Source organism: Euleptes europaea, chromosome 11, assembly GCF_029931775.1.
Source record: "Euleptes europaea isolate rEulEur1 chromosome 11, rEulEur1.hap1, whole genome shotgun sequence".
Lineage (NCBI taxonomy): Eukaryota > Metazoa > Chordata > Lepidosauria > Squamata > Sphaerodactylidae > Euleptes > Euleptes europaea.
Genome location: NC_079322.1, coordinates 56829747 through 56857588, shown reverse-complemented (window position 1 = coordinate 56857588; position 27842 = coordinate 56829747). Strand labels below are relative to the sequence as shown.

Sequence of the window (27842 nt, the reverse complement as noted above, 5' to 3'; positions counted from 1 at the left end):
GGGTAAAACCAGGTGTGCTCTGGGAGTTCTGTGCTTGGACCACAACACAAAAGGAAGATGAGTTTAACCTTTCTCCATGTACCATTTTCCTGACCTGAAATGCCCCAGAAAAATTGCTATTTGTGCCAGTGGACTAAACTTTAATGTACTTTGGGATTATTTGAGTCCAGGAAACAGGCTTACAGTGGAATCCTATGCACGCACACCTTTTCAGCCTCCCGAATTTCAAAACATTTTAAATCATGTCTCCCCTTAACTTGGGCAAGTTTTCAATCTTTGCTAGAGGATATTTAAGGATAGAGGCTGGCACTTTTACAGCATTATTAAGATAATCTTTATCTCTATTAAAAAGTTAAGGCAGCACTCTAGGGCTAACAATATGTAATGCTGCATCAGAAAGTTCCTGAGCACAATATTCCTTTCAAATCCATAAAAGTGTGTGGTCGCAAATGAGACAATGTAAAAATTGCCTGATTCAGTATTGATTTTGAAATTGTATTTTATAAGCATTTGCAATGCAAACACAAATGCTTGGATACACTTCCTTACTCTTGTGTGTAATGTGGGTCCTCCATTGTGGCACACATTCCTCTAGTGCTTGGTGCTGCATGAAAGACACTGGCCTGATATCAAAGAAAGGCACTCCACAACAGAAGACAGCCTCCCAAATGAATGGTGGTGCTGCACAAGCAGAAGGAACATGTAGGATCCAAACCAATACATCTGGTCTCTTAGGCCTTTTATGCAGGGATGCTTCCCTGCAGTCACCCCTCCGTCTGCTTCGGGGCTTCTTTTTGATTATGCATGCCTTTTCCACCCATCAGAGGTCGCCTCGCTCTCCCCTCTCTGTTTTAGCCAGAATCTGGAAAATGAGGCAAAACACGTGGGGAGAGTGAGGTGACTTCTGAAGGGCGGAAAAGACATGCATAACCAAAAGGAAGCACCGAAGCAGTCGGTGGGGGTGACCATGGGGAAACGTCCCTGCATAAAAGATCTTAGCCAATTCCTAGTATATTCTCTAACCAACACGTTTATGCTCCATTAATTCTAACAGTTTTTAGTGAAATATTAACTGGTGACTGAACTTATCTACAGTAACACAGTGGGTTCGATTCTGCCATTTTTTCCTCTAACACAGGAGGAAGAAGGGGCAATATTGGTAAAAAAAGAGAAAAGAATCCAGTCTCAAATGGCTTTTTGTCCATGTGGATCCCCAGCATAGTCATTTCGGAAGTTGTCTCTGTCCAACAAAAAATCTGGTTGGGTTCAACCAAAGAGCACTAGGAATTTGAACACAGTTTGGGGAGTCAAAGCAATCCACAAAAAATAGATGCATGGAGTTACTATTCCGGAACAGAGTACTTGCCATGCACTAAGTACTCTGTTTCATTTGTAGCTTTATATGTATATGTTCTCTTATTGAAGTCCATCTCATCATTTTTTATCTGCTATATCTAGGTGTTACAACTTTCTGCAGCCTAGACTGAACTCAGAATAATCTCAGTTGGGTAGCTACTCTTATTTTTTTAATGGAAGGAAACATACTAAATTGGCCCTGAACACATTTAAGGCCGATTGATGCGAAGCAATAATCTGACATGCTGTAAAATACTCCTTGGTTTTCAAACATTCCATTTTGATATAAAAGTTATCATCTTTCCACAATGGGAGCTAAAAAAACCAAGACCATGTTATTTTACTGACCCTGCAGTTAATAAAAGCAGTAATAATGTGAATGAAGGCAAAAAATGCACATGTGGGATGAAACTGCAGTAATCAATGTAAAAGCATTTCAGTTACCATAGTAATTTGTGACTAGGCCATTCAGGAACTCCACCATGGTGTAATTTTCTTTATCACAAAAAGTACTTCACTAAAAGGACAATTCAAATTTTAACACAGTGCTGAAAGCACAGGATATGATCTTATAGTCTTTGCTGACTACTTGTGTATACTTTTGAAAAAGAAAAACTATCCTCAGAATGAAACACAAAGACACAGCACTACCAATTCAACTTCTCTATCAAACAAAATATTAGCAACTGTCTTTATTTAAAAAGTAAACAACCCCCCCAAGCATTGTCAAAACAGGATTATGAGGAATTCTTTCCACATCAAATCGGGCATGATAATCACAAAACAAAAGATGGTAGATGTTGTACTGGGAGAATTTGCTAGGGTCCAGAATTTGCAGTTTGCCCCCTCCTATGATATCCAGTGACCAAATATTCCTAAAGCACAGCAGTGCACTTTGCCTAGACATAATCCCACTGCACAGGTGCCGCATGAGCATGCTCCTCTTACATCACTCACATCCACTCTACCCAGGATGATTTGCTGGACACTGAAGGACACTGAAAATGTGGCAAAAGTACAGAAGAGGGGCAGCCAAGATGACTGAGGGGTGGGAGCACCTTTACTATAGGGGAAGGCTTAAAAGTGGGGCTTTTCAGTTTAGAAAAGAGATGACTAAGGGAGGAGATGATAGACGTTTATACAATTATAATTGTGTGTGTGTGTGTGTGAAGTGCCGTCAAGTCGCAGCCGACTTATGGCGACCCCTTTTGCGGTTTCCATGGCAAGAGACTAACAGAGGTGGTTTGCCAGTGCCTTCCTCTGCACAGCAACCCTGGTATTCCTTGGTGGTCCCCCATCCAAATACTAACCAGGGCTGACCCTGCTTAGCTTCTGAGATCTGACAAGATCAGGCTAGCCTAGGCCATCCAGGTCAGGGCACAATTATAATTACTACCCCCTAATTATCATAGAGGGTAGAGAGAGCGGAGAGAACTTTTTCTCCCTTTCTCAAAATACTAGAACTTGAGGGAATCTAATGAAGTAGATGGCAGTAGATTCAAGACAGACAAAGGGAAATACTTCCTTACATAACAAGTGATTAAAATGTGGAATTTGCTGCCAGAGAATATAGTAATGGCCACAGGCATAGACAAATTTAAAAGGCGATTAGACAGATTCATGGAGGATTGGTCTATCAGTGGCTACTGGCCATGGTGAGTAAATAGTACCTTCACATTCAGAGACAGTAAACCTCTGAATACCAGTGTTGGGGCAATATCAGGGGAAGGCCTCAGCCTCTATGCCCTGTTGTTGGCCCTATGGAGTAACTAGTTAGCCAATGTGTGAGACAGGAGGAGGGACTAGATGGACCACCTGTCTGATCCAGCAGGGTTCTTCTTACGTTCTTAACTAGTAACTGTAAGTAGAAAAGAGCCGTATAACTGCACTACTTCCAAAAGGTCCTTGCTTCCTAACAGACCCACATCCACCTGACCCAAATCCTGTATGATTTAGGGACTGTGCTGGAAAGAATGGACATGAGTGATTTTATTGCATGAATAGTATATTTCTGGAGGCAATGTCAGAACATTGACCAAGATGGACACAGTACCCAACAAATCTTTGCATACTTACTGTAGACATTACTGTCCACTTCAAAACAGACAGTACTGGCCATGCAAGGAACAAGGTTATACTCATTTGGAACCTTATATAATAGTTTTTCTCAAGCAGAGGGCTGGATAAAATGTCTTTATCAATGAGCATCACATATTGAGAAGGGTCTAATTTTAAGGTGGAGCAGCATTCTATAAAGAATGCGGGGCTGCTGCCAGAATGACACCTTAACATCAAGTGCCCCTCACCTATCACTACTGTGTACTACAGGGGTCCCAAACCTTGTTGAGCCTGTGGGCACTTATGGAGTTTTGAGAAAATATACTGGGCATTACCACAATTTGGCTGCCATATGAGGTAGTACCAATCAGAAAATGGTTGCCTTGGAGGGAAATTACAAGAGGTTGGGTATTCCCAAGCAAAGCATCCTTCTAGGACAGGAGCAGCTAATTCTGAGTGGATATGACCCTGCAGACCCAAATATGATACCTCCTGGATCTTCTGAAGCACCTCCTGGTGAAATGAGGTAGAAAAAAGCTTGGATTGGTTCTTTGGTTTGGAGAAGAGGGTTTATTGGAGAAGAATCAAGTGGAAATCAGGAAAGATAATGGTTGACACAATCGCACCCATGGGTGCCACACTGGTCCACTCCAGTGGACTCAACATCTAGACCATTTTGATTACCTGCCCCTATCAGTAGCAATTAGAAGAAGAAGAAGAGTTGGTTTTTATATGCTAACTTTCTCTACAACTTAAGGGAGACTCAAACCAGCTTACAATCACCTTCCCTTCCCCTCCCCACAACAGACACCCTGTGTGGTAGGTGGGGCTGAGAGAGCTCTTAATAGAACTGTAACTTGCCCAAGGTCACCCAGCTGGCTTCATGGTTCACCAGATTAGCCTCTGCCGCTCATGTGGAGGAGAGGGGAATCAAACCCGGTTCTCCAGATCACAGTCCACCACTCCAAACCACCACTCTTAACCACTACACCACACTGACTCGTAATCTGGAGTTTGTAATATGGAGAGGGGGTGGGAAACACATTGGAATGATGCTAAGGATAGAGATTTATTTAGATGTAATATCATGTTAAATATTTCTGACAGAATGAGCTGCTTAGGGGGAAACTAATTGATGCAACCAACTTTTGTTCTTTCCCAAATAGAGACACTCAGAATGCATTGCGCTTACAGTGATCACAGCTTTTAAATGTCCCTCTCCATTATTCTATTCCTCTCCAGGTTCTGTTTACATCACTGCAAACTCTTGAAAAGCTAAATGCCTATTCCCTTGTTCACTATGCTTTTATTAACAAACAGAATTTCTGAATATAAAGCAAAACAAAATGAAAAACTAGAGCAAAACAATAATAACGCCTAGTTTGCATGAGATAATCCCTGCTGAATTTATTCGGACTACCAAGGTCAACAGCCACAGAAGTTTTTAAAAAGTTAAAACTATAGAACTATTTGGTTCTCTGTGACTATCCTGTGTCTCTCTGTGACTCTCAAATAGTCCCTGCTGTCACAGCATATGCAAGTGAAATGCTCCTGGACTGTGCCAACTGAAAACCTCTTCTCCAGTTTGATCATTAGCACTATATTAGCCCTGACCTGGATAGCCCCAGGCTAGACTGATCTGCTCAGATCTCAAAAGCTAAGCAGGGTCAGGCCTTTCTAGTATTTGGATAAGAGACCTCCAAGGAATACCAGAATCGCTATGCAGAGACAGGCAATGTCAAGCCATTTCTGCTAGTCTCTTCTCTTGACAAATCTACTGGGTTGCCATAAGTCAGCGGCAACTTGATGGCACTTCACACACACACACACATCTAGTATCCAATGCAGATTAACAGCACCATTCCACAGTTCATCCCTCAATTGATACAATGTCCTACTTTTAATTATATTAAATGATATTCTCCAGCATGGTCTAATCCTAGGGCACTCCCACCAAGTTTGGGGATCAGTCCCCCTTTTTCCAATTGTCATTCATGCTGCTAGTATCTTGCCAACAATAAAATGCTTCTGTGCCTCTGAAAAGGGAAAATTACTACTCTGAAGAAGAAGAGGAGTAGGTTTTATACCCCGCTTTTGTCTACTGAAGGGAGTCGCAAAGTGTCTTACAATCACCTTGCTCCCACCCAACAAGCACCTTGTGAGGTAGGTGGGACTGAGGGAGTTCTGAGAGAATTATGACTAGCCCAAGGTCACCCAGCTGGCTGCATTTGGGGAATCAACCCTGGTTCTCCAGATTAGAGTCTGTCCTCTTAATCACTACACCATGCTGGTTTTGCATATTATGAATTAAAAAGTCTAACACAACACTTTTGTTTTATCAGGAAATAAATCAAGCCAATTGAAACAATTTCTGTGTGTCACACTAGATGAAAGAAAAATGGATTTGTTATCTGGGTCATTCTATATCCAACGCCAAACTGAAGAAGCTTCCTTACCTTTGGAGTTTATTACACCAGCTACAGTTGAAGCCAATCTGAGACATAGCACAGGGATCACAGCTATCAAATTGGAGACAGGCTGGAATGGAGGGGTGAAAACACAGACAAATTGTTCAGATTACAAAAATATATTTCTTTATTAGAAATGATTTTATCCTAGCTACCTAATCAAATTGATTTCAGAGTGGCTGATCAGGCTAAAAACAGATGTCTGGAGATGCAGCTGAACTCGGGACTAGAACCTCCACTGTCACCATGGGAGGTACAGTTCCTGGTGTCCCCACCCCATCAAAAGACTGCCTGGTGGCTTCCCAGGCAACAACACATGGCCCTTACCTGGCACCACAAATCCATGGACAGGTGGAAGAACCAGCTGGAGCCCAGCATTGGAGCAGCCCAGAAAGGACAGTAGCCTCCACAGCCAAGACAGAAGCCAGGGTGGGGCCAGACAGGCCTGCAGAAGAGCAAGTAGGCTCAACAGCAGCCAGAAAGGGCCAGGGAAAAGCAGGGGCAGGGACTGAAGGGCAGCAGCCTACCCCAGTCAAGGCTCTGGCACAGCCAATGGGGCAGGAGGGAGGGCAGCTGGGGGGACGAGCCATCCAGCAGCCCAGTAGCAGAAACAAGGTAGGAGTGAATGACTGTCCTCCCTCAGAGAGAGTCCGGGTACACCCGGCGAAGGGGAGGGTCTATTTGGACCTTTTAAATCAGGTTCCTGGGAAAGTGTAAGGAGGAGAGGTACCAGAGGAACAGCTCTGGTATGGCAAGAGCTGTGGTCCTGGGGATGCCTGCTGGAGACACTTAGCAAGATGGCTGAGGGTAAAACACCCCTGCTGGAGTCCCAAACTAAAACGTTTTAAACCAATAATGAAAGCTAGGAACCAGTAAAAATGGATACATTTGTCTATACTTTTTACAATCAATAGGTTTCTTACAACTAAAAAAATTCTCAAAACTTATTAGAGAAAACAATAGGCTGTCTGCATGTAATATGAAAATAAACACACATATTAAAGGATTGATCTTTTGAATTCAATTTTAATCCTACTTTTTACTTTATTATGGTCATAGACCAGCATAACAGTGATAACAATTTTAATCCCATTTGTAAATGTAATACCATTTCCACAAATCTTAACTTATAGTAAGGCTCCTAAAATCTCCCTTTTGTCATGAAAACATTCCATTTATTTCTTTATGCCTCTTCCTTTTGGCTTCTTACATTTCATAGCTTATAGCGCAGATTTTGTTATATGAATGTGATAAACTCAAGCAGAAAACGCTGTAAGAGGTATAACTGGATTACAGAAAGGATGTTTTTTGAATCCAGTTTCTCATGACTGTTTGTCTGGCAGTTTATCTTCTGAGGCATCTCTTAAAAAATTTGATCCACCTCAGACAAAAGGAGGGGTGGGATGAGATACAAAATAATTAGTTGTTGCTATTTCTTCATTACATTCTATGCTGGGCAAAATATTTTTGAAATATAAGCAAGCAAACTAAGCCTGTTATGTCATGAATCAGGTTTAAAGAATATTTATGCTTGCTAGGCACTGTACAGATATATATACAATTTCCAGAAAGCTTATGTTGTATGAAAACATGACACTAAAGCTATTCAGGGTGTAATAGATTAAGCAACTGGCTATGCCTGTCCTAATGCTCCATTACTGTTCTGAAATTCTTCACATTTTCTTTTGCTCTTTTTGTACTTTGATATCTTTTCCAGTGCTTTTATTTATTACTGTTTTCTCTGATCTGTCCATGGTTGTTTTTTGAGTTGAGTAACATACAGCATTCCACTCCAGAAAACAATGTACACAACACAGATGCCAATAACTTCTGACTTGTATCTGTTTTGCCTTGGACTTTTAAGGCCTGCAGTGTGGGGTGATGCTCAATGGGTATAAGCCAGAACTGTATAGATCAGACAAAAGTTAGAGCAAAATACATGGCTGTGTCAGGCAACATAAAGAGCCTTAGACAGTAAGAGAATATGCCCTTAAAAGCATTATTATTACTAGCAAGTAGGAGAGACCAGAATTTGGATAACGGTGTGTGTGTGTGTGTGTGTGTGTGGGGTGCTTATGGGGTTTTACTTACTGGGCAGAGGAATCATCTCAACAGCTGACAGATTGGTGACCTTTGACATCTGAAGTTCCACTCGATGATACTCATATATTGTCCTCCTACGGACATCTTCCAAGAGAGAAAGAAATAATGAAAGAAAATTCAATTCCATAGTTCCAAGTGGAATTCACACCTAAATATTTCTTACTGTACAAAACTACTGCCAGTATCACTGAAGCTCAAGCTACAATTAAATTCACTGAAAAGGGGAAAGTTTTGTAGGCATTGCCTGGTAATCCATCCACCAGTGAACCCACTATTCAAATACTGACTGTACTCTCAAACAATTTATTCAGAGTTATTTTCCTACAGAATGCAGCTGCTGGAGCTACAGTTTAAAAGGGGAGTCCAAAACAGGGAAAGAGGGGCTTTTTAACTCTTTCCCTTCAGGCAGCTTTCCTGCTAAAAACTGTCGCTTCCAATTGCATTTATCCCATCTGGAAAAAACTGCATGTACCCTTAAGCTTTACAAGTGGGGGCTAACAGTATCCTGTGGTGGTATGAGCAGTTTTCATTGAAAGGACAGGCCAAAGAGAAAGTGTAAAAAATAATAATAATTCTCTCCCCTGCTGCCAATCCCCCCTTTAAATTGTAGCTTTGGAGGATTCCTTCTGTAAAAGAGAAAAAAAAGTCTGTAAAAAAGGATCCTGGAACTATTGCTAACTTTCCAGTTCCACCCTTCTAGCACCTGCAGTGCCTTCTGTTCTCTTGTCCCTCCTGCTTCCCTTTTCTATCCTACCTCCTTCTGTTTGTAGCACCAGTTGTCAGGTGCCATTTTGGTTTATTCTGGGAACTCCAAAATGCCACCTAAAGCCCCCCCTTCCCCATTGACATCTGAGAATTAACGGATAACACATGTAGATAATGGCCTCCTATTTTAGTACTCAGTTTTGTCTCCCTACTTTGTAAGGCAATCGTTTCTGTTATACTAGATTATTAAATACATACATGAAAGCATAGCGCTGTTGTGCAGTCCAATCCTATATATGCTGACTTACTTCTAAGTCCCACTGAGATCAATGGGACTTTTTCCTCAATAAATTTAGATAGTACTACTGCCTTAATATTGATAGAAATTGACACAAAAATTGCCTCAATAGAATATTCATTGCAAAACTATAAATGGATTCCTTTGAGAAGTTTTTACTTATGCTATATGGTAAACCCAGCACTTAAAAAACATGATAAATTGCTATCTAATTCTTGCTTTCCTATTTATTATTTTATTATTCTGATCTTGTTCAGTGTTGTAGATATTAATCTGATGGCTGCAAGACAGGCTTGTAGCTTTGCAGTATATCACTGAGAAACTGTGATGACCTATTACTTTGAATTTCCAAGTTCTTACATACTTCCATTGAATGCAGACAGATTTATGTGCAAAGATGGAGAAGGTACAGTTTTTGGTAGCAGGCCAGGAATGAGGCTCCTTGACTAGATTAATAGTTGATCACAATGTGGGAGTTGGAGGAGAGGAAATGGTAGAGACACCATACAGCTCCGAACGACCGTCAAGGGAGGAGAAGACAGCAGTGTTAGAGCTATTATGGATTACCAGACCTCACAGAGAAGCCCAATTTTACAGTGTAGGATGGATACTATACAAGGAGCCAGCCAACAGAAGGAAAAGAGCTGACTGGGTTGGGAGCTGAACCAGAAGCATTTCACAATTTGTAAGTAAATCCAGCCAAAAACATTGGTCCATTTCACCAATGGCAGACTGGGTCTAAAAATATTGGTTGCCAGGAGACAAAGGGGGCCCACCCACAACTATAAGGCTATCATTTAATTTTTATTAATTTTTATTTTAAATATATTGTCTAATGTTTTAGGGGCCCCACTTCATCAGGGCCCCCCTATATCAGGGGTTCTCAACCTTTTCCAGTTTGTGGGCACCTTAGGAATTCTGACACAGGGTGGAGGGTGCAACCACAAAAGGGTTGCTACAGGAGGGGGTAGAAGGTAAAAGCAGTCCCCTTTGCAAGCACTGGCTCATTACTGACCCATAGGGTGATGTCACATCATGTTGTTTACTAGGCAGACTTTGTTTACAGGGTGGTTTGCCATGGCCTTCCCCAGTTGGCTACACTTTCCCCCCAGCAAGCTGGTTACTCCTTTTAATGACCTTGAACGGATGGAAGGCTGAGTCAACCTTGAGCCGGCTACCTAAAAACCAACTTCCATCGGGACTGAACTCAGGTTATGAGCAGAGCTTTGACTGCAGTATTGCAGCTTACAAAATGTAAGGGAGTGAGGTTATGTATAACTTTTCAAAATTTCAGGCAGAAGATCTAGTTTAACAGGATGTCTTTTAAATGAACAGGTTGTTTAAAAGTAAGGATCCTTATGTTGAGGTGGCAGCTGTTGCTAAAGCAACAATTTAAAAAATGTGCACAGCCAATTAGTTCTCAATGGCCAATCAAAACTCCACTGGACAAAAATGCCATCTGGCTCCACCCACTTTCTAAAAACACTTGATGGATGTCAGGAAAGCTGTTGGGCGGGGGCATGGTGCTCATGGCACCATATTGGGGATCCTTGCCCTATATACTTATAATCTGGATAAACAGAAATGTTAAATATAACATAGTTACTTCTGACAAAATGCATGTATACCCTGCAATGATCTTGGTTACCACATCACAGTCTGAGTGGAAAAGGAAACAGATAAAGTATATGTCTTTGAAATCATGACTATTTGTTCTGCCATTACCAGCATGCAAGATCTGTCACTGTGTTTGACAACGGAGTCAGTGCTGTGCTGTCTGTAAACTGGACCAGCAATATCTGCTACACACTGGCAAAGTTCACCAAAACCAGAATGCAGCAGAAAGCTTTTGTTCTTAGCTTATTTCACAAACACATATTGGCAGGATGTGGCATAAAGATTTATTCTACTTAACTTCTTACCATGGCCGAGCACTGTCATTGCCAATTAACTCCACTTGTTATTTAGTTTAGGCCCAATTATTTTAAACTCTGTGGCAAGAGGTCTCTCTCTCTCTTTCTCTCTCAGATGTGAACATAACATCCTATTAAGTGAATAAATTACCACCACCAAGTCATTCTGAATGAATTACTGGGAAGATTCTGGCCGTGATATCCATTGTGGAAGGTCTGATACCTGTCTGGTGTTCCAAATGAGCTGATCTAAAATGTGTGTTCAGAGGCTAAGCTAATTTGGGCTGCATTTGAGTATCTCTTTAGCCAAGAAGGGAAGATTTATCCTTCCATGGTGACTTGTTCATATGATGCACCTGCCAAGTCAAAGCATTCAGGGAATGTGTTTGAAATGAGCTCCTGCCACTGCTGGAGGCTTTAATTTGTTTTCCCCAAAGAAGGCAGGTTCTTCAGTCCAAAAAAGCAAGCAAATGAATACATAAATAAAAATGATGGCACTGGCACTTCATCTGAACCTTTCTGTGTTCAGTCATTAGCAAAGGTTAACACAGGGCATGCTGGGTTGGCACGATACCGTGAATTCTGAATATGCTCATCAGGTGCAGTACGAGAAACGAATTTCAGACATTTCAGAAATGCCAGCGTGACAATCATTCACATTTTGAAAGAAAAGGCCCAAAGCTTAACTACTCAGCTTCACTTGCCCAAATTTTTAAGTTCTGACATGCTGGCTGATAAAAAAGGATGATGTTTTGACAAAAGTAGAACTTGGTTAATTTACATCACTTAAAATAAATCTTTCAGATCCAATGGGAAACTACGGCTTATTTTCACAGTGGAGAGTGTGAGAAACCAGGAATCGGGTTGAGACAATCACTGAATTTTTGGCTTGTCCTGCTGATTCCTGGTTCCAGCACCATCACTCTCCCCCACCCTCCCACCAGGGACCTGGCTGATATTCCAGGCTTCTTCAAGGTGTCCAATGGAGGGCAAAAGCTTGCCATATCACCCTTATCACTGGCCAACAGCAACACCATGGCAGATAAGCAGCACTCTGGAATTTCTTAGAATGACAGGAAGCCGCTGAACTATACAGACTTTCTTGGAAACTAATGAAGGAAGCTGCCAGATTTACTCACCAAAAATCAAGGAAAACAAACTTCTGCTGCTGACTTTAGTGTGCTCCCCTCAAAGTTAACTGAGCACCCTCCAAAGTGCCCTGCCTCTGCTCTATGCCACAGAAGATACTTGCAGAAGATACCTTATATATTTAATTCATTTATACCCCACTTTTCTGCTCAGTAAGGACCCAAGTTGTCTTACGCCATTCTCCCCTCTTCCATTATATCCTCACAACCTGTGTCATAGGTTAGGCTCAGGGTGCGTGAGTGGCAAGTTTCCATAGCAGAGTGGGTATTTGAATCTGGGTCCTTGTCCAAGGCTTTAACGATGCTGTCTCTTGTGAAGATGGAAGGACCAGCAGCTGCACAGGATGTGGAAATAGCTCTGGAACCCGCAGCTGCAGAAACTGTTTGCCAATGGGAGCTCCTTGAACCCCCCTTTGTTTCACAAATGTGCAGCACACCATGTCCACCAAGAGGTTTTTCTTAGGCTCCAACAGCTGCTTTAGATGGCCAAATGCCCTCTCCACTGACAGTGTGGCTGTAGTTCATTGCAACCACAACCTGAGAAGTGTGTGTGGGAGGGAATGAGCCATGTCTGAATAATCTTGGTCTGTGTTGATAACCAGTTTCACCTCTGCTCCGTTAATCACTTCTCCACCGTTGAAGGAGTAAAAAGTAGTATGATATTCTCTTGTTAAATTGTACAGGACCAACATGTTTGCTACCAACCAGCTTATTTGCCACCAGGATGTGTGTATGTGTGTCCAAAAGTCATGTCATGAGGCTCTCTTTACAGATAATGTGACATAAATCCTCACTATGAGATTGCCCAAGTGAAAAAATCTTGTAATAACATTTATGTGGAAACCCCAATTCCAGGAACCCTACCAGCAAATCCTCCATAGCCTAGTTTTATCCCAGAGTGCAGAAAAGTTCATTGATGAGATTGACAAATCCATGAAGTTTTCACAGGCGTTGGATAACCCTACTGTTCTTTTTTGTTTCCTAGATTTGTCTTAAAAAAAAAAAACCTCTATCAGCTCTTCTATATCTTTTCCGCCTCAGGACTCTGCATCATCATATGATGAAAATCTCCTCTCTCCAATTTGACCCAATTTAATTGTTCAAAGTGGGAGCCAAGAAATCTCTACAGAAGATCCCCTGATGAAGCTGTATTTGAAATCCATAGGGATCTAAAAGGACTAAATAAACTCACTACCTTGCACCTTGTTCTTCTAGTCCTTGCTGCCTACTGGTATGGCCTTATCTCCTTTTTATAGAATCATAGAGCTGGAAGGGACCACCAGGGTCATCTAGTTCAACCCCCTGCACAATGCAGGAATTTCACAACTACCTCCCCCCCACACTCCCAGCTACTTATCACCTCCTGAGGAAGCCTGTTCCACTGAGGAACTGCTCTAACTGTTAGAAAATTCTTCCTAATATCTAGATGGAAACTCTTTTGATTTAATTTTAACCTGTTGGTTAACATTGGCACATATATTTAAAATTGATTTAGCATTGTGTCTACCAAAAACTGAACACAGGTTGAAAGCATGGGCATGAACTAGACCAGTACACAGCCTTACAAGTACAGATGCACCACATATACAGGTTCCACATTATCAGTGTTACACAACCCTTACCAGTGTTAGCTGCCTACCAGATCACATCATAGAGTTAGGGAGAGGGTCAGTAGGGTCTCGGTATATGTTAGCTGCATAAGAACTTCAAGGATCATGCAGTGTACTGTGGCAAGAGGTTGAATAGGGGACTCCTCCCTGGGAAGGTCTGTACACGCACATGAATGCCTACGTACATGCAGGTTCCAGGGACAGGATTGTCTCCTTTTAGGAAATATCATACCATTAGAAGTAGGTCTCACTCAGAAGTCTAAATGTCTCACCTTATTCAAGTTTTGCAAGAGAAACTAGAGTGTACTCTGCTCTCCATCCAAAGTAATTGATTTCCCTGAGTTATTATCGGTCAAATGAGCTTAATGTTTGTTATATTTCTATCTATCTCAATTTTAAGAGGATAACGATATGAGTGAATGATTTATTCCTAAGATAATCGTTTAAATTGATTCTTTCTTACAACACAGGCAGTAAACTGTCTCACTGTTTATGAAAAATAATGTAGCTTAGATCAATAGTTATATTGTGAATGCTCAACATCACTTAACACAAATTATTCCTGAGCACACTTTCACTATCCATATGTTCACACAAACCATGGGAGAAATGGTGGATATTTTTTCCTATTCAATCAGCAGCAGCTAATTTGTGAAGCTACGCTTATAAATTACATTAAGCAGTCATAATGGTAGCAGGGGTATCAGATCCTGAAGTTTGGGATCACAGGCTGGTCAACTCCCCCTCCCCTTTAAGATCCCTTCCACAACAAATCAGAGAATCTAGAAAGAACTAGTACAGTACTGATCATGTATTAGATGAGTAGGAAAGTGTGCCCTAGACTTGGTGAAAGACATTTTCTTAACCACTTAATGCATCAATAGTGTGATCACGCTAAGTCCTACAATTCCATTACAATTAAAAATGTTGAATTTATAGCAGTTCTGAAGCCAAGGAAGATCTCCCCCTTTCAGGAAAAAAAAACAGACATTTTGGGGAACTGTAAAGTATATGCAGTACTTTTCTTTCTTATCAACCCTAAACTTATTTTACTGCTTTAACATCAGAACACACAATTTATAACCAAGTTAGAATATAAACGTGTACTATTTGACATACTTATGGAATTTAGAAGTATTTAGTTTTCTACAAGCATAATTGTGACTATGCCCAATACTTGAGAGAGGGAGGCAGAGAGAAAGTTAGAAACTGCTGCACCCTATACTACCTTAGCACACACATCTTAATTTCTGGCATTTCAAAGGGGGGGGGGAAGAAGCTGAAAATAGCAAAGAACTTTTTGTAGTAAACAAAAGAAAGGGTATCATTTGGACAGAAACTCTCATTCAGTCACAGTAGGACTAGCAGCATATTTTGAAACTGTTAAACATTATAACATGGAAAACACTGAACTCTTTAATAGTTCATTATCATACATACTATAGCAAATTACTAGTGGAAAAGTTAGTCACATTTAAACAATAAACATATCTTTGAAAATATTTTGTATATGTATACTGTGCATATAGAAATTATCACTTTCTAATGTTTTAGAATGCCTTACATACAATCAGGAGTTTTTCAGAGCTCCCCCAAACTCTGAAAACTCAGATCAAGAAGTTAACTTAGACTCCAACAACAGCCCCATCCAGAGATATCCCTCTTTCTTTATTTGGAAATATTCACAGACCCCTGGAAGTCCTATCTTTTCAGTGTTGGCCAATCCCACGATATAACTGTAAACTCAACTTGACCTTCCCATACTTTTCAAGCCTGAAAATAATATTTTGTCTTGGAACCCAAGCCTTTGGCCCTATAACTGAAACCAAAACCCATCCTTCAAATCATGTTTATGGCCCATTTCACCATGTACCCTGAGATATGGTGCCCTTCCATGTTCAGTGGTGAATTTAATGTACTCCGTCCTGATGTATTTTATTTGGGTGGCTTGTGCGGGATCTTGAAAACAGAGTTTGATGGGCCTGTGTTTGAATAGCTATAGAATGCCCATTCTGGAAACATGAGATGAGGCCTTACTTCCATTACTCTTTGATTGTTCTGGATTATTGGCTGCCCAGACCCCTGAAACCTGCCTTGGGAACTGCATGGATAGTTAGCTGCAACCAGCCCAGTCTTCTTTCTCTTGCTTTACACTTTGGCCTTTAGTGTTCCCCCTCTCAAGTGGAATCAATTACACAGTGTATGTTGGTGCTTGGAATATTTGTAGTGGGCTTTCTAATGTTTGGCAAGTTATTACTGTATACTTCATATCATCACCACTGCTTGTGTGTGCTAATTATTCTACTAAATACATTTTCTTTTATTTACTCCTACTCAGGGTCTTGTGCTAGAAGTTTTATCACTGTATCAACAATCATTTTAAGTGTGTGCTCAGGTTGGTCACATTCTTTAAACTGGGTGCTTAAGTCAGCATCTTCTATGAGTGAGTAGTAGTATAAAGAGGGATTTCCCCCTTAAATTATTTAGCATCTATTTAGGCCAAACTGGAAACTGGGCCACATATACAAAGGTTTAGGGTGTCTGTAGCTCCCAACCACAGGTAGTAACAATCCTGTAAACTGTTTCGCTAAAGGCAGTGCTTTCCTCCTGTGTAAAGAGTCTCCCCCTGATGCATGAGGAACCACAAAAGGATCCAAATATTTGTTTGTCCCATAAAACTATCCATTCTGAAAGTTATAATGGAGTACCTGAGTGCCCTGACCTGGATGGCCCAGGCTAGCCTGACCTCGTCAGATCTCAGAAGCTAAGCAGGGTCGGCCCTGGTTAGTATTTGGATGGGAGACCACCAAGAAATACCAGGGTTGCTGTGCAGAGGAAGGCACTGGCAAACCACCTCCGTTAGTCTCTTGCCATGAAAACCCCAAAAGGGGTTGCCATAAGTCGGCTGCGACTTGATGGCACTTTACACACACACACCTGAGGAATACACAATTACCCTGTCTCCCTCTTGCTTAAGAATTTAATTTTGCTTATCAGTTCAAGACAAATAATGAGGCTGTTAGTTACAGTGAGAATTGTAAACCAAATACAATTACATTAACATCAGCAAACTGAAACTACAAACACAATTTTTTGTTTAGTTAAAACACCTTTTCAGCTTCCTTAATTTTGTTCCCTTCTTATCCCCCTCACTAATTCATACTACATTCATTAGCAGTGCATTAATGACATACTGGGAATTTGCTGGATCCTATGGACTACTACAAATGCATCTGACAGCCCCACTTTCACAGGGTGATTAGTTGTGCTTATCTGTGTCACTGATACAGGAATCTGCAAGACAAAAAAAAAAGGTAATGCCATACAGATATCAACTGTTCACTTTGTGTTTGTTCTTCTTAAGGAAGGAAATATTCCAAGAAAATTCATAACATGGGATCATATGGTAAACCTTCACAGTATGAACACACTTCCTTTTAAAAGTCCTGGACCATCTAATGCACTATTGTCTACTATGACTGAAAGCAGCTCTTCAGGGTCTCAGGCAGGGGCCATTCTCAGCTTTGCTTCTTAAGGCTCTTCAACTGAAGATGCAAGCAATTGGAGCTGGGACCTTCTTCACACAAACCATGCACCCTAAAAATGAGCTGTAACACATGTAATAACTGCAGTTCAGATATTGAAAAACAAACGCTAGAGCTACTAATTCTTGCTCACCCTTAGCTTTTGGTATCTATCCGGCCCCCGGCTCGCTACCCAGCTACTTTTGCACTCTGACCTCCCCTTTCTTGAGACGTCTCTTTATGCAAGCTCGTCTAAATTTTCTCCCCACAGCCTGGACCACGGGCAGATATGCCAGAGTCCCCTATGAGAAAAGGCTGTGTTCTTGTGCCTCTGGACAGGTTGAAACCGTGGCCCATGTACTACTACATTGCAAGCATGGCTCACTTTTACAGGAACGGGTCATCGAACCTCTACTGACAGGTTGCCCTGGTGGCACTGATAAGGAGCTAGTTCGATTTCTTTTAAGTGATATTTATCCCCAGGTTACTGCAGGGGTTGCTAGCTTCCTGGGATTTATATTAAAGTTTTAACTTTTAATGTTGTAAGGAAGATCTTCGTCACAAGTTTATAAATCTCCTTTAACCTCATTATGTACCTTTTAAAATGCCAAATAAAGGTGTGATTTGATTTGAATTGGAGTTCACACCAACACTGCCCACTGTGCATAATGATATGATGTGCTATCCTGCTCTCATGCCATTACTTTCTACTTCTGTAATTTTATGTTCTGCTTTGGTTAACATGTCATGTCTGGTACTTTTTTGTGCTGTTTCTACTCTGTAATGTTAGTCTGGCTGCATTGTTTATTAGATGTTTGATTGTATTGTTTTATGCTGTATAATCTGCAGTGAGAAAGGTGGTCTATAAATAAACTATGTATGTGTGCTGTCAAGTCACAGCTGACTTATGGTGACCCCGTAGGGTTTTCAAAGCAAGAGATGTTCGGAGGTGGTTTGCCATTGTCTGCCTCCATGTCATGACCCTGGTAATACTTGGAGGTCTCTCATCCAAACTGTAACCAGGGCCAACCCTGCTTAGCTTCTGAGATCTGATGAGATCAGGCTAGCCTGGGGCTATCCATGTCAGGGATAAACTAATTAAAATAAAAATATTCCTTCATCATACAGATGGCAGCATGCATCCTAATCTTATATGAATGGTATAATTATTGCCTCTGTGTTACTATTGATGCATTACATCTAGTTGCACATTCGTGTAAAGGAAGTTGTTTTCTGGAGTGTCAGTTTTAAAATAGATGCCCAATTGTATATAAGGAGACGCATCCAACTCTAGCAACAGCTAATAATGCATGTAGTGAACTCTTCAAACTGACTGTGTACCACAATCTAAAAAGGGCAAAGGACATTTCTCAAAAATAAAGTAGATGGTGAAACTGCCCTTTGGAAACAGGCGACTTCCTGCAGCTGTACTACAGAGATTCTAGAATGATGGCCAAATGTGTGTGTGTAAAGTGCCGTCAAGTCACAGGTGACTTATGGCAACCCTTTATGAGATTTTCAAGGCAAGAGACTTACAGAGGTGGTTTGCCAGTGCCTTCCTCTGCATAGCAACCCTGGTATTCCTTGGTGGTCTCCCATCCAAATACTAACCAGGGCTGACCCTGCTTAGCTTCCCAGATCTTATGAGATCTGGGCTATACCATGCTGCCTTCTCTTCCAGATGATGGCCAAAATAGCCATCTTTTTTTACAAACTAGTAGGACATGCATTTCTTAGGCATGTAGAAATTGTTTTATTCCAAGTGTGCTCTCTTTGGATTCTCTGTAGCAAAGTTCCCCAGGAGGAACAACTGGATGGGGAGAGGGGATGGGAAGTACCGTACATTTAAGTGCAACTTGGTTTTGGTCTAGTACTTAAGTTCTGATGAATCTGTTCATCAGTCCCTTACAAGGTGCTTTACAAATTACATTTTCTAGTGTACCTTTCCTTGGTAATCACCAGCATAAACAAATTTACTTTGCATAAGCCAATTAGAGGCTTCATTGTTAGTTCACTGCAGGGAAAAACCAGTAATATCCTGACATACAGTGATAGTATTCTCAAGCAGTTTCGCTGGCTTATTGTGTAAACATTTCTCCATTTAATACTATTTTGCTAAACATCAAATACAATTTCACACATGGAGCTGCACAGAAAGTGTATTATAATGGGAAATGAATTTAGTTTCTGTTACTAATATTTCATAGGAATTTATTGTATAAACACTAAAGCAAGTGTTTTCAAACAAAGGGAAACAGTACTTCTGTCTTTATATAGCAAATCTAAGAGCGGCTCTGATTTTAAAAGCTTATCTGCTTAAAACTGCCTTTTAATTTTTTGCATAAGTAATACTAATGCTTAGGAATTTAATTTTTCCTGTATCTCTATATGTAATTAATAAATGGTCAACCCAGGACTCCTAAATTATTTAGGACATTTCCTTAATGTGAATTCTCTGCTTGCTTGTTAAGTAGTAATGAGCCCTTCATTCATCTAATCATCTAGGAAGCATTAACAGAAGTTACTACATTTACCCGGGGGTGGGGGAAGAATGGGGCAATGGCCACAGAAAATAGTCCTGAAGCACAGAGAAAAGCAATAGAGTTCCTTTTATTCTGTGACATGCTATGAACAATAATATTTATGCTGGTTTTTTAAGGCTGAAATTACTGAAGCCTATTGTTACTAATCTATGAAAATATTCTGGTCTCCCTGCAAAGGATTAAAGATTCACTGCTGTTGTATATAATTTTACAAGATATTTCCTTTGAAGGTAAATGGTGATTACATCATTTATATTTCCTTTTTTTTTTTCAGTGCCAAGGAAGCTCAATTGGAAATCTAATCTAAAGGTACAAGCCTGTTGATCTTTTTCATGCACCGCTAGGGATTCTGCTGCTGATTGGCTGTTGACAGCCGCAAACTCCCATAAACACAGCAGCACATGTAGAAGCGGAAGAAAATTGATAAGGTGTCACAAAGAGACTACAGTAACTTTTGATGACAGACTGCGGACAAGTCGAGCGGGAAAATTATTAGTTTCCATGTTAATATTTCAAGCTATAATCAGAAATTCTGACTGCAAATGACACAGACAGAAACTGTAAGCAAAAAGATATTTTCTAAGTCCTGGCTCAGGCATTGTAAGAGATGGCTGGTAAGTGGAAATTAGTTAAAATAATGACTTATGAAAGTCAACTGGACAGATGCCTCCAGCAGGGGCTGTGGCTCAGTGGTAGAGCATTTGCTTGGCATGCAGAAGGTCTCAGGTTCAATCCCCAGCATTTCCAGTTAAAGGGACCAGGCAAGTAGGTGATGTGAAAGACCCCTGCCTGAGTCTCTGGAGAGCTGCTGCAGGTATGAATAGACAATACTGACTTTGATGGACCAATGGTCTGATTCTGTATAAGGCAGCTTCATGTGTTTATGGTACAAAATAAATTTTTGAGGGAAAGAAAAAAGCAGATTTTTCAGATCGCCTTCTTAAGACCAGCATTTGGTGTAGGTGCTGTGCTGGTCTGTCATTTCGAATTGATATTGGTGCTGGATTACAGCACTTTTATCATGGGAAGAAGAACCAAACAATGAAAGTTCATCTCATGGGAAAGATTATGAGCCTCCTGGTCAAAGAATGTCCAGTTTGAACTTCTGAGAGAGGCACGGTAAAAATTATTCCTTGGGCTACTTTTGAGTTAAATTCCCTGAGTACTGGAACTTCAGCATTTTAAACACTGTAGCTGTTTAAAGTGGATATTTTATAATCTGTAGTTACTCACCCCAAGATTGAAATATAAAGTTATATAAATCATTCCGAGAACAAACTCACCTCCTTATAGCCAAAAATTATACGCCCATCACTGAGAAGTGTTGCTTGAAATGTGAAACTGCCCAGATTGTAATTATCCTGTAGATGTACATGATCCCACTGGACTACCAGCGCAGTACCTGTCATGTCCAGCAACGACAGAAAGCACAGAAACATTGCAGTTAATTATAGGTAGCCACTGAATATATTAGTTACCACAAACACTGAATTCAGTACTGCAAAAATTGTAGAACTATTGTTACAAATTTCACAAAATAGGGATTACTGTACATTTAATTATATCAGTGTTATCCTAAAATGTGTTAGTCCAATATACCTAATACAGACTTCTTCTTTTACAGCAGTGGACATCAATCTTATACAGTATAGCTCCTTATGTTCTCTTATGCAGTAGAGCTCCTGATGTTCTTATGATGTTTCATGCAACTAACACTGATTTTGGATTGCCCCGGTTGAAACAAGCAGAAGTACAGGAACTTTCCTTCATTATAGCAACAGGTGCTTTGCCACCAGACATTCCCATAATGCATACTAGTTTTCATACAAGTGTTACGTTACCTAGTGTTAACTTTCTGAAATTAACATTTAATGATCAGGATCAGCCTAATCTTATCTATAATTTTACAACAAAAGGATTCCAGACCCACCGTGTATGATACTAATTCACATTTTTAGTTTCATACCTTCAGCATCAAGAGTCCCTTTCTTTTTTAGTGTTTCTGGGGTCCAGCATATCCTATGTATATTTTTTGTTGGATAAACTGTAAACCAGATTGTAAATACATCATCTAATGAGTGTTTTCCCACTGACTTAGCAATACACGCTCAGCCAATTCTTTTTTCCATGCTTCTTGCATATTGTCAGTGACCCATTCTTGACTTCTCCCTGTATCTCTGGTACAAAAAGTCTGGTAGGCTAGGGATATTTTCTATAATGTCTGAAGATATTCTTGTATAACTGAGAGTGCAGAAAGAGACAATGAACGGGAACCACTGACTCCCTTCTGCAAAGGGGTATTGCTCCAGAGAAAGAAGCTTCCTCTTGAATTCCTTTCTCCAAAGGAAGACTCCTCACTTAGACAAAGGAAGTCATATGATCCAAGCCCTTGTTTCTGGTTACCTTTGTATTTAGAACTGTTATGCTGGCACTTAGGACTCTAATCTGTTCTGCTCTGTGTCAGACTGGTCCATAAAAGAATGAAGCATCTAGCGATTTATTTAGTATTGGAACTTTTTTCATGGAATTTATCATACAAGGGGAAAAGCATATATCGTAAGAGATTGCAATGTGCTTTCCATTAAATCAGGAGATACATTAAATGCAAACAATGCCACATCTGATATTTAAATTAGTACCCAGAAAATGTTCCACTAACTGCCTGTTTGCTCTAATCACAGTATTACATTGGTCATTCAGCCACAATCTGTTGGCTACAAGGATGTTTATACAAATGCTGATGCAGAAAGGTTTACTTAAAGTGCTCTATTTTCACTTTATCCATTTCTTATTCATAACATTAACTTTTCTATCTACTGCAAGCTTTCAGAGTGACAGGATGTTAAATAATATATAATGCGTTAACAGTAGACATTAACTATGCTGGCTAAATGGAATCACTATGAATTTATAGATATTGTGCCATTAGTGACGCTTTGCAGCATTTGAGTTACAACGGTAGTCCTATTATTCTTCACGCAAGTCTTTTTGATCCTCATAAACAATACCACAGGCCTCCACAACTTACAATGTACCTAACTGAACACAGCAGACCACCGACATATTGTGGTAAGCTTGCCAGGTGGGGCCTGGAGATCTCCAGGAATTAGAACTCATCTCCAGGCAACAAGGATCAGTTCCCCTGGGTAAAATGGCTACCTTGGAGAGTGGACTTTATGGCATTATAACCCACTGAGGTCCTGCCCCTCCCCAAACCCCTCCCTCCCCAGGCTCCTCCCCCAAATCTCCATGTATTTCCCGACCCAGAGTTGGCAACCCTGTATTATGGCGTTTGACAATCCCTGTTTCTACAACCCTAGGCAATGTCAACAAGAGACCTATTGATCTGGTATACCTAGCTGTTGAGCCACATTTTGTTTTTTTGGTTGCCAGGTTGTGAAAGCTTGTTCCCTGATGACTAGCATACAAAAATGGTGGTGCAAAGACTGAGAAAGAACATAACACATCTAGATACCTGAAAGAAACTCTAATACAATAAAAAATGGGGATGCTGGTTAACCAAATTGAGAGTGCTGGTTAATTAAGTATGACAGTTAACAAAGCTTTTACTCAACTGCAGTCCAGTGATTCAGGGGGCTCCCGGCCAAGTCATTTGGCTGGCTCTCTTTTGAGTCAAATGGTTAGTGTCTGCCAAAGTCACTCCACTAGCTTGCGGCTGAGGGAGTCCAATACCACATGCCAGGGTCTTTCAGTTGGTGTGTGGGCAAGTGATTCGGGTGGTGCCTGCCCAAGTCACTTATGTAGCTCCCATCCAAGTCAGACAGTTTACAGCTAAGTGAGTTAAGTAACATCTGCCTGAGCCACTTGGCTGCCATGCAGGTGTGCAGCTGAGTGAGTCAGCTGGCTCCTGTCTAGGTCACTTGGCCAGTATGCCATTTTACCAGGTACTGGATATTAAAGTTTTTACTGTAATATTTTACTGGATAGGATACATCTTTCATATTCAGGACTGTATCTTTTTCTGAGAACACACTGGAGAAGTGGTATGTTTTGATTTACCTCTCTACTAGAGAGATCAAAAGACAAAACAAGATGGGCCAGTGCAAGCCAAGGTCAGTGCATCCCTGAGAAAATCTTGGGATGTCAAAAGTGGTGTCCCATATTAGTATAGTACAATTTTAGTCTTGCTTCTCGAAAGAAATATTTTGTGAAGAAAAAGTGAAACATGTTCATTGTGCTGTCTTCAAATGGGCTTTTCATAATCTCACTGCATAAATGATTTTGCTGTATATTGCATTTTGCATGGTGTGAAACAAACAGACATGTTTAATTTATTTTCTGAATATTGATCGGTTCTATTTTATACAAAATGCAATTCTTCCATATCAAGATTCATTTCATTTCTCAGTTCTTTAAAAAAAAAAGATTAATGCCCAGTATATGCACATATAGCTTCACAAAGTTATATAACAGATTTACACTGCAGTCTTATGCATATTTACTCAGAAGTAAGTCCAATTTTATTCAATAGGTAAAATAAAGTTGCACTTACCTGTAACTGTTGTTCATCAAGTGTCTTCTGTGCAGGCACGCATGGGATATTCTGTGCAGGCCAGCTGCAGAGAACAGACTCCTAAGCTTCTAGAAGGTTCAGCATCCTTGGAGCACTCCCCCTCCCTTCTGTCTCGATCCAAGAGCCAGTTTCCTTTTCCACCCAAATGGTCACGTGATGGAGGTGGGGAAAGCGCTCCTCCCTCAGTTCTCCCTTTGCCACCGTGGGGCATTTAAGGGAAACTAGTTATCAGCCCACAGTGGGAAAAGGAGGGAGGGATGCATGCCTGCACAGAAGACACTCAATGAACAACAGTTACAGGTAAGCACAACTTACCTGGTGATATCCTTGGACCTTATCACGGACCTGCCAAGCTTTGTTTTCATGGTCATGCCTTCTGTGCTGTCTCACACGGGAGAGTAGCATGCTCATTTATCAAGGAGGTGGGTGTGGGCTGCTCAGTGAAAAAGAAAAAAAACTTCTCTTCCAACAGCTGCTTCACTCCTTGAATCCACGTTGATGGAGCAATGTCTCAGGAACATGGACGGATTTGACCATGTTGCCACCCTGCAGATCGATCCTGACAAGAAACGCAGCTGATGATACTTGAGCTCTGGTGGAGTGAGTTTTGTTCAGAAAAGGACAGTCCTTCTTAGCATTACCATAAGATGATCTTATTGCCAAGACCACTTGTCTAGAGACGGTTTGAGGCATTGCCACGTTACCTTTCAAGAATACAAAGAGGTCCAAATGCACTCGTGTGCTGTAAATAAAACAGTAATCCCTTTCTAATGTCTAGTGTGTGCAGTGTTTGCTCTGCTAATGGTTAAGGGTTTGGAAAAATAATTGGTAGGGCAATATCATGGTTCATATGGAAATGAGAAGCCACCTTGGGTTGAAATTCCATACTTGGATGAAGGACTATCTTGTTGTGATGAAATTTGGTTAAAAGGGGTATCACATCATAGAGATGCTTCTAGCCGATGTCATATCAACTAAAAAGAGTAGTAAGTCCAAGTTCCAAGCAGTAAGTCCTTGGCTGGTGATACAGGGGAAGGATCCCCAGCGGAGTGCTTGGGTGAAGGCATAGATGTGCATTCTGACTCACCTTCTGACTCTTGTTTAGCGCCTTCCTCGTGCTCCGACAGGGAGTGTACTGTTGGCATTAACATAGTCTCCTTCCTTGCTGATGAAGTAGCCTGTCTCTCTGGAGCTCTTTGAGCATGATGAGGGGGGCTTGCCACTGGGCAAATGGTGGGGGAGTCTCTTATTGTCCCCATGGTGGCATATACATTCCAGGATAAAAACCCATGGAAAAGGAGGGGCTTGCCATTGTAGGTTGCCTTGGAAAAATTCTTGAGGAGGGTAAGTGCCTGGCAAACTTGTCCCTTCCTGCCTTTGTGCTCTCATTGATGGAAGGGAAACTTTGTAGATGTCACCCTCTGACTGGGGAGAAGCAAGACTTTCCACTGATTGCAGTGCTGTCCTTGGGTGCATTAACAGACCTTTCTGGACTGAGATAAATAGGAGAGTCCAACCGCCAGTGCTGAGGCGATGTCAGGATGTGATTTCGAGGTGAAAGTGATCCTCGATACCGAGTCAGAGATGGGCTCCACCATCGGGAATCCAACAGGCTACAATGACGTGGAGGTGTTGGGGTGTGGCGTTGAGGCAATCGCAAAGCTCAATGTTGAGAAGGGGAATCCTGGTGCTGAGGTGGAGTCAGTGATCCATGCCGAGGCAAGTCAGATAGTCGCCATCGAGGAGAGATTCGTGACTGATGCAGAGGTGAAGAAAGCTCTCAACACTGAAGCTACTTCAGCCGATGAGGAGAGTCTGCTGAGGTGTGTTTGGCCTTTTTCTTGGCCTTTTTAACAGGCGGTTCTGAGGCTGCCCTTTGTATCACTGGAGTTGGATCCGAAGGGGGTTTAGAGAGAATAGCCAGTATTGATGCCACAGATGGTGTGCGTGAACTTCCGTGGGACTTTTTGACCAGTTTTTCGATTGCCTTGAGTGATTTCTCCCACAAGGTCACCTTAAGGCATGAAGCTTTATCATGCCTGGCCTTGGGTGTAAACAGGCGACAGGCCTGAATGATTTCCATAATGTGGCTTTCCCCCAGAAAGAATAAACACTCACTGTGTTCATCATTTTGTGCCATCTTAGTCCTGCATTGTTGACACTTTTTGAAAAATGCCTTAGTGATTTTTAAAGAAAGTTCTGATGATTTTGAAGTGAAATATAGATGCTGAGAAGAATATCTTGAATAAGATGTCCTCTCTCCATGGCAGCAAAGACAGAACTGAGGGAGGAACACTCTCCCCGCCTCTGTCACATGACCATTTGGGTGGGAAAGGAACCTGGCTCTTGGCTTGAGATGGAAAAGTGGGAGAGTGCTCCAAAGATGCTGAAGCTTCTAGGAAGCTTCTGTTCTCTGTGGCTGGCCAGCACAGTCCTATGTGCTACTGTGCAGAATATCTCATGCAGGCCTGCACAGAAGACACAACAACGAAGTATTCTTATGACTACAGCACTGTTGATTTTTCATCCCCTGTAGATTCCACTGTAGCAATCTTCTTGCTCCTCAAACCATATAAACCCAGAAAAACTTTATGCAAGTGGCTACCTGCTGGCATTTTGCCTTCACTGATTTTTGGTTGTGAGTAGAAGTCAGAAAACAACATTTATCACCTTTACAGCCCTGGTCTGTCCATTTTTACATGTAAAATACCCCAGCAATTGAGTACCATTACATCAATATAAAGTTATAACAACATGGGTAACAGATGCTTTGAATCCCCAGCTTTCATTTTTTTAAAAGTTGCTAAGCCCTTCCATTATGGAGATGTATACATATTAATTTTATTTACTTCATTTTTTCCTGCTTCTAAGGAGCTCAGGGAAGCTTTTATCCTCACAACAAAACTGTGAGGTAGGTTAAGCTGAGAGACAGTAAATGGTCTGAGGTAAGCTTTGTCACAAGCGGAGATTTGAACCCAGTTCTTCCATATTCTAGTCCAGTACTCTCACCACTATACCACACTTGTTGTCACTGAGACACTGAGGAATAAACCTGATACCTTCAGTTCACAGAGCATTTGCTCTATGTCTGAGCCATACCCTGTCTTCTAAAAGAGTCCTCAGTGATTCTTTTGATTTCCCCACAAATGGCGGGGGGGGGGGGGAAGGCTAGCCAACCAAATTATTAATACATACCATTATCAAAATATCTGATAGTTGAATTTCTTGAAACACTAGGGTCGAAGTTGGCCATCAAGGGAGCGATGTATTGTGTAGCTGTTAGCATTCGATGCACAATTTCTCCTGTATATATAAAGCCTAGAATAAAGAAACAAAATAGCAAAATCATGTCAGCAACAGCTGAAAAGTTAATACATGCCAGAGTTAATTAGGTGCTGCCTGAGCTTCAAAGAATTCTTGAAGGAAAAATTAATCTCATCACCAGGTTTTAATAATGAATCACAGAATGGCAAAAGAATACAAGGGAAAAATCATAAAGGGCAAGAGAAGAATGGCTTCCTGAGATAAATAAATGAAAGGGGCTATGTTAGGGAAATGGTTTAGGGTAGTGGGTCTTATCCT

The 27842-nt window shown here is 41.1% G+C and overlaps 1 protein-coding gene across 1 annotated transcript in view; it reads right to left on the bottom strand.

The window, feature by feature from the left end:
• The window catches only part of PLXDC2 (plexin domain containing 2), a 174918-nt gene that overhangs the window by 44082 nt on the left and 102994 nt on the right, over window positions 1-27842 (bottom strand). Inside the window, exons 5-9 of the mRNA XM_056857104.1 lie at window positions 27456-27578; window positions 21010-21128; window positions 16854-16953; window positions 7974-8069; window positions 5871-5952 (exon numbers count right to left, since the gene is read on the bottom strand). Coding sequence (XP_056713082.1) covers window positions 5871-5952; window positions 7974-8069; window positions 16854-16953; window positions 21010-21128; window positions 27456-27578 — 520 coding nt within the window. The remainder of the gene's footprint in view (window positions 1-5870; window positions 5953-7973; window positions 8070-16853; window positions 16954-21009; window positions 21129-27455; window positions 27579-27842) is intronic.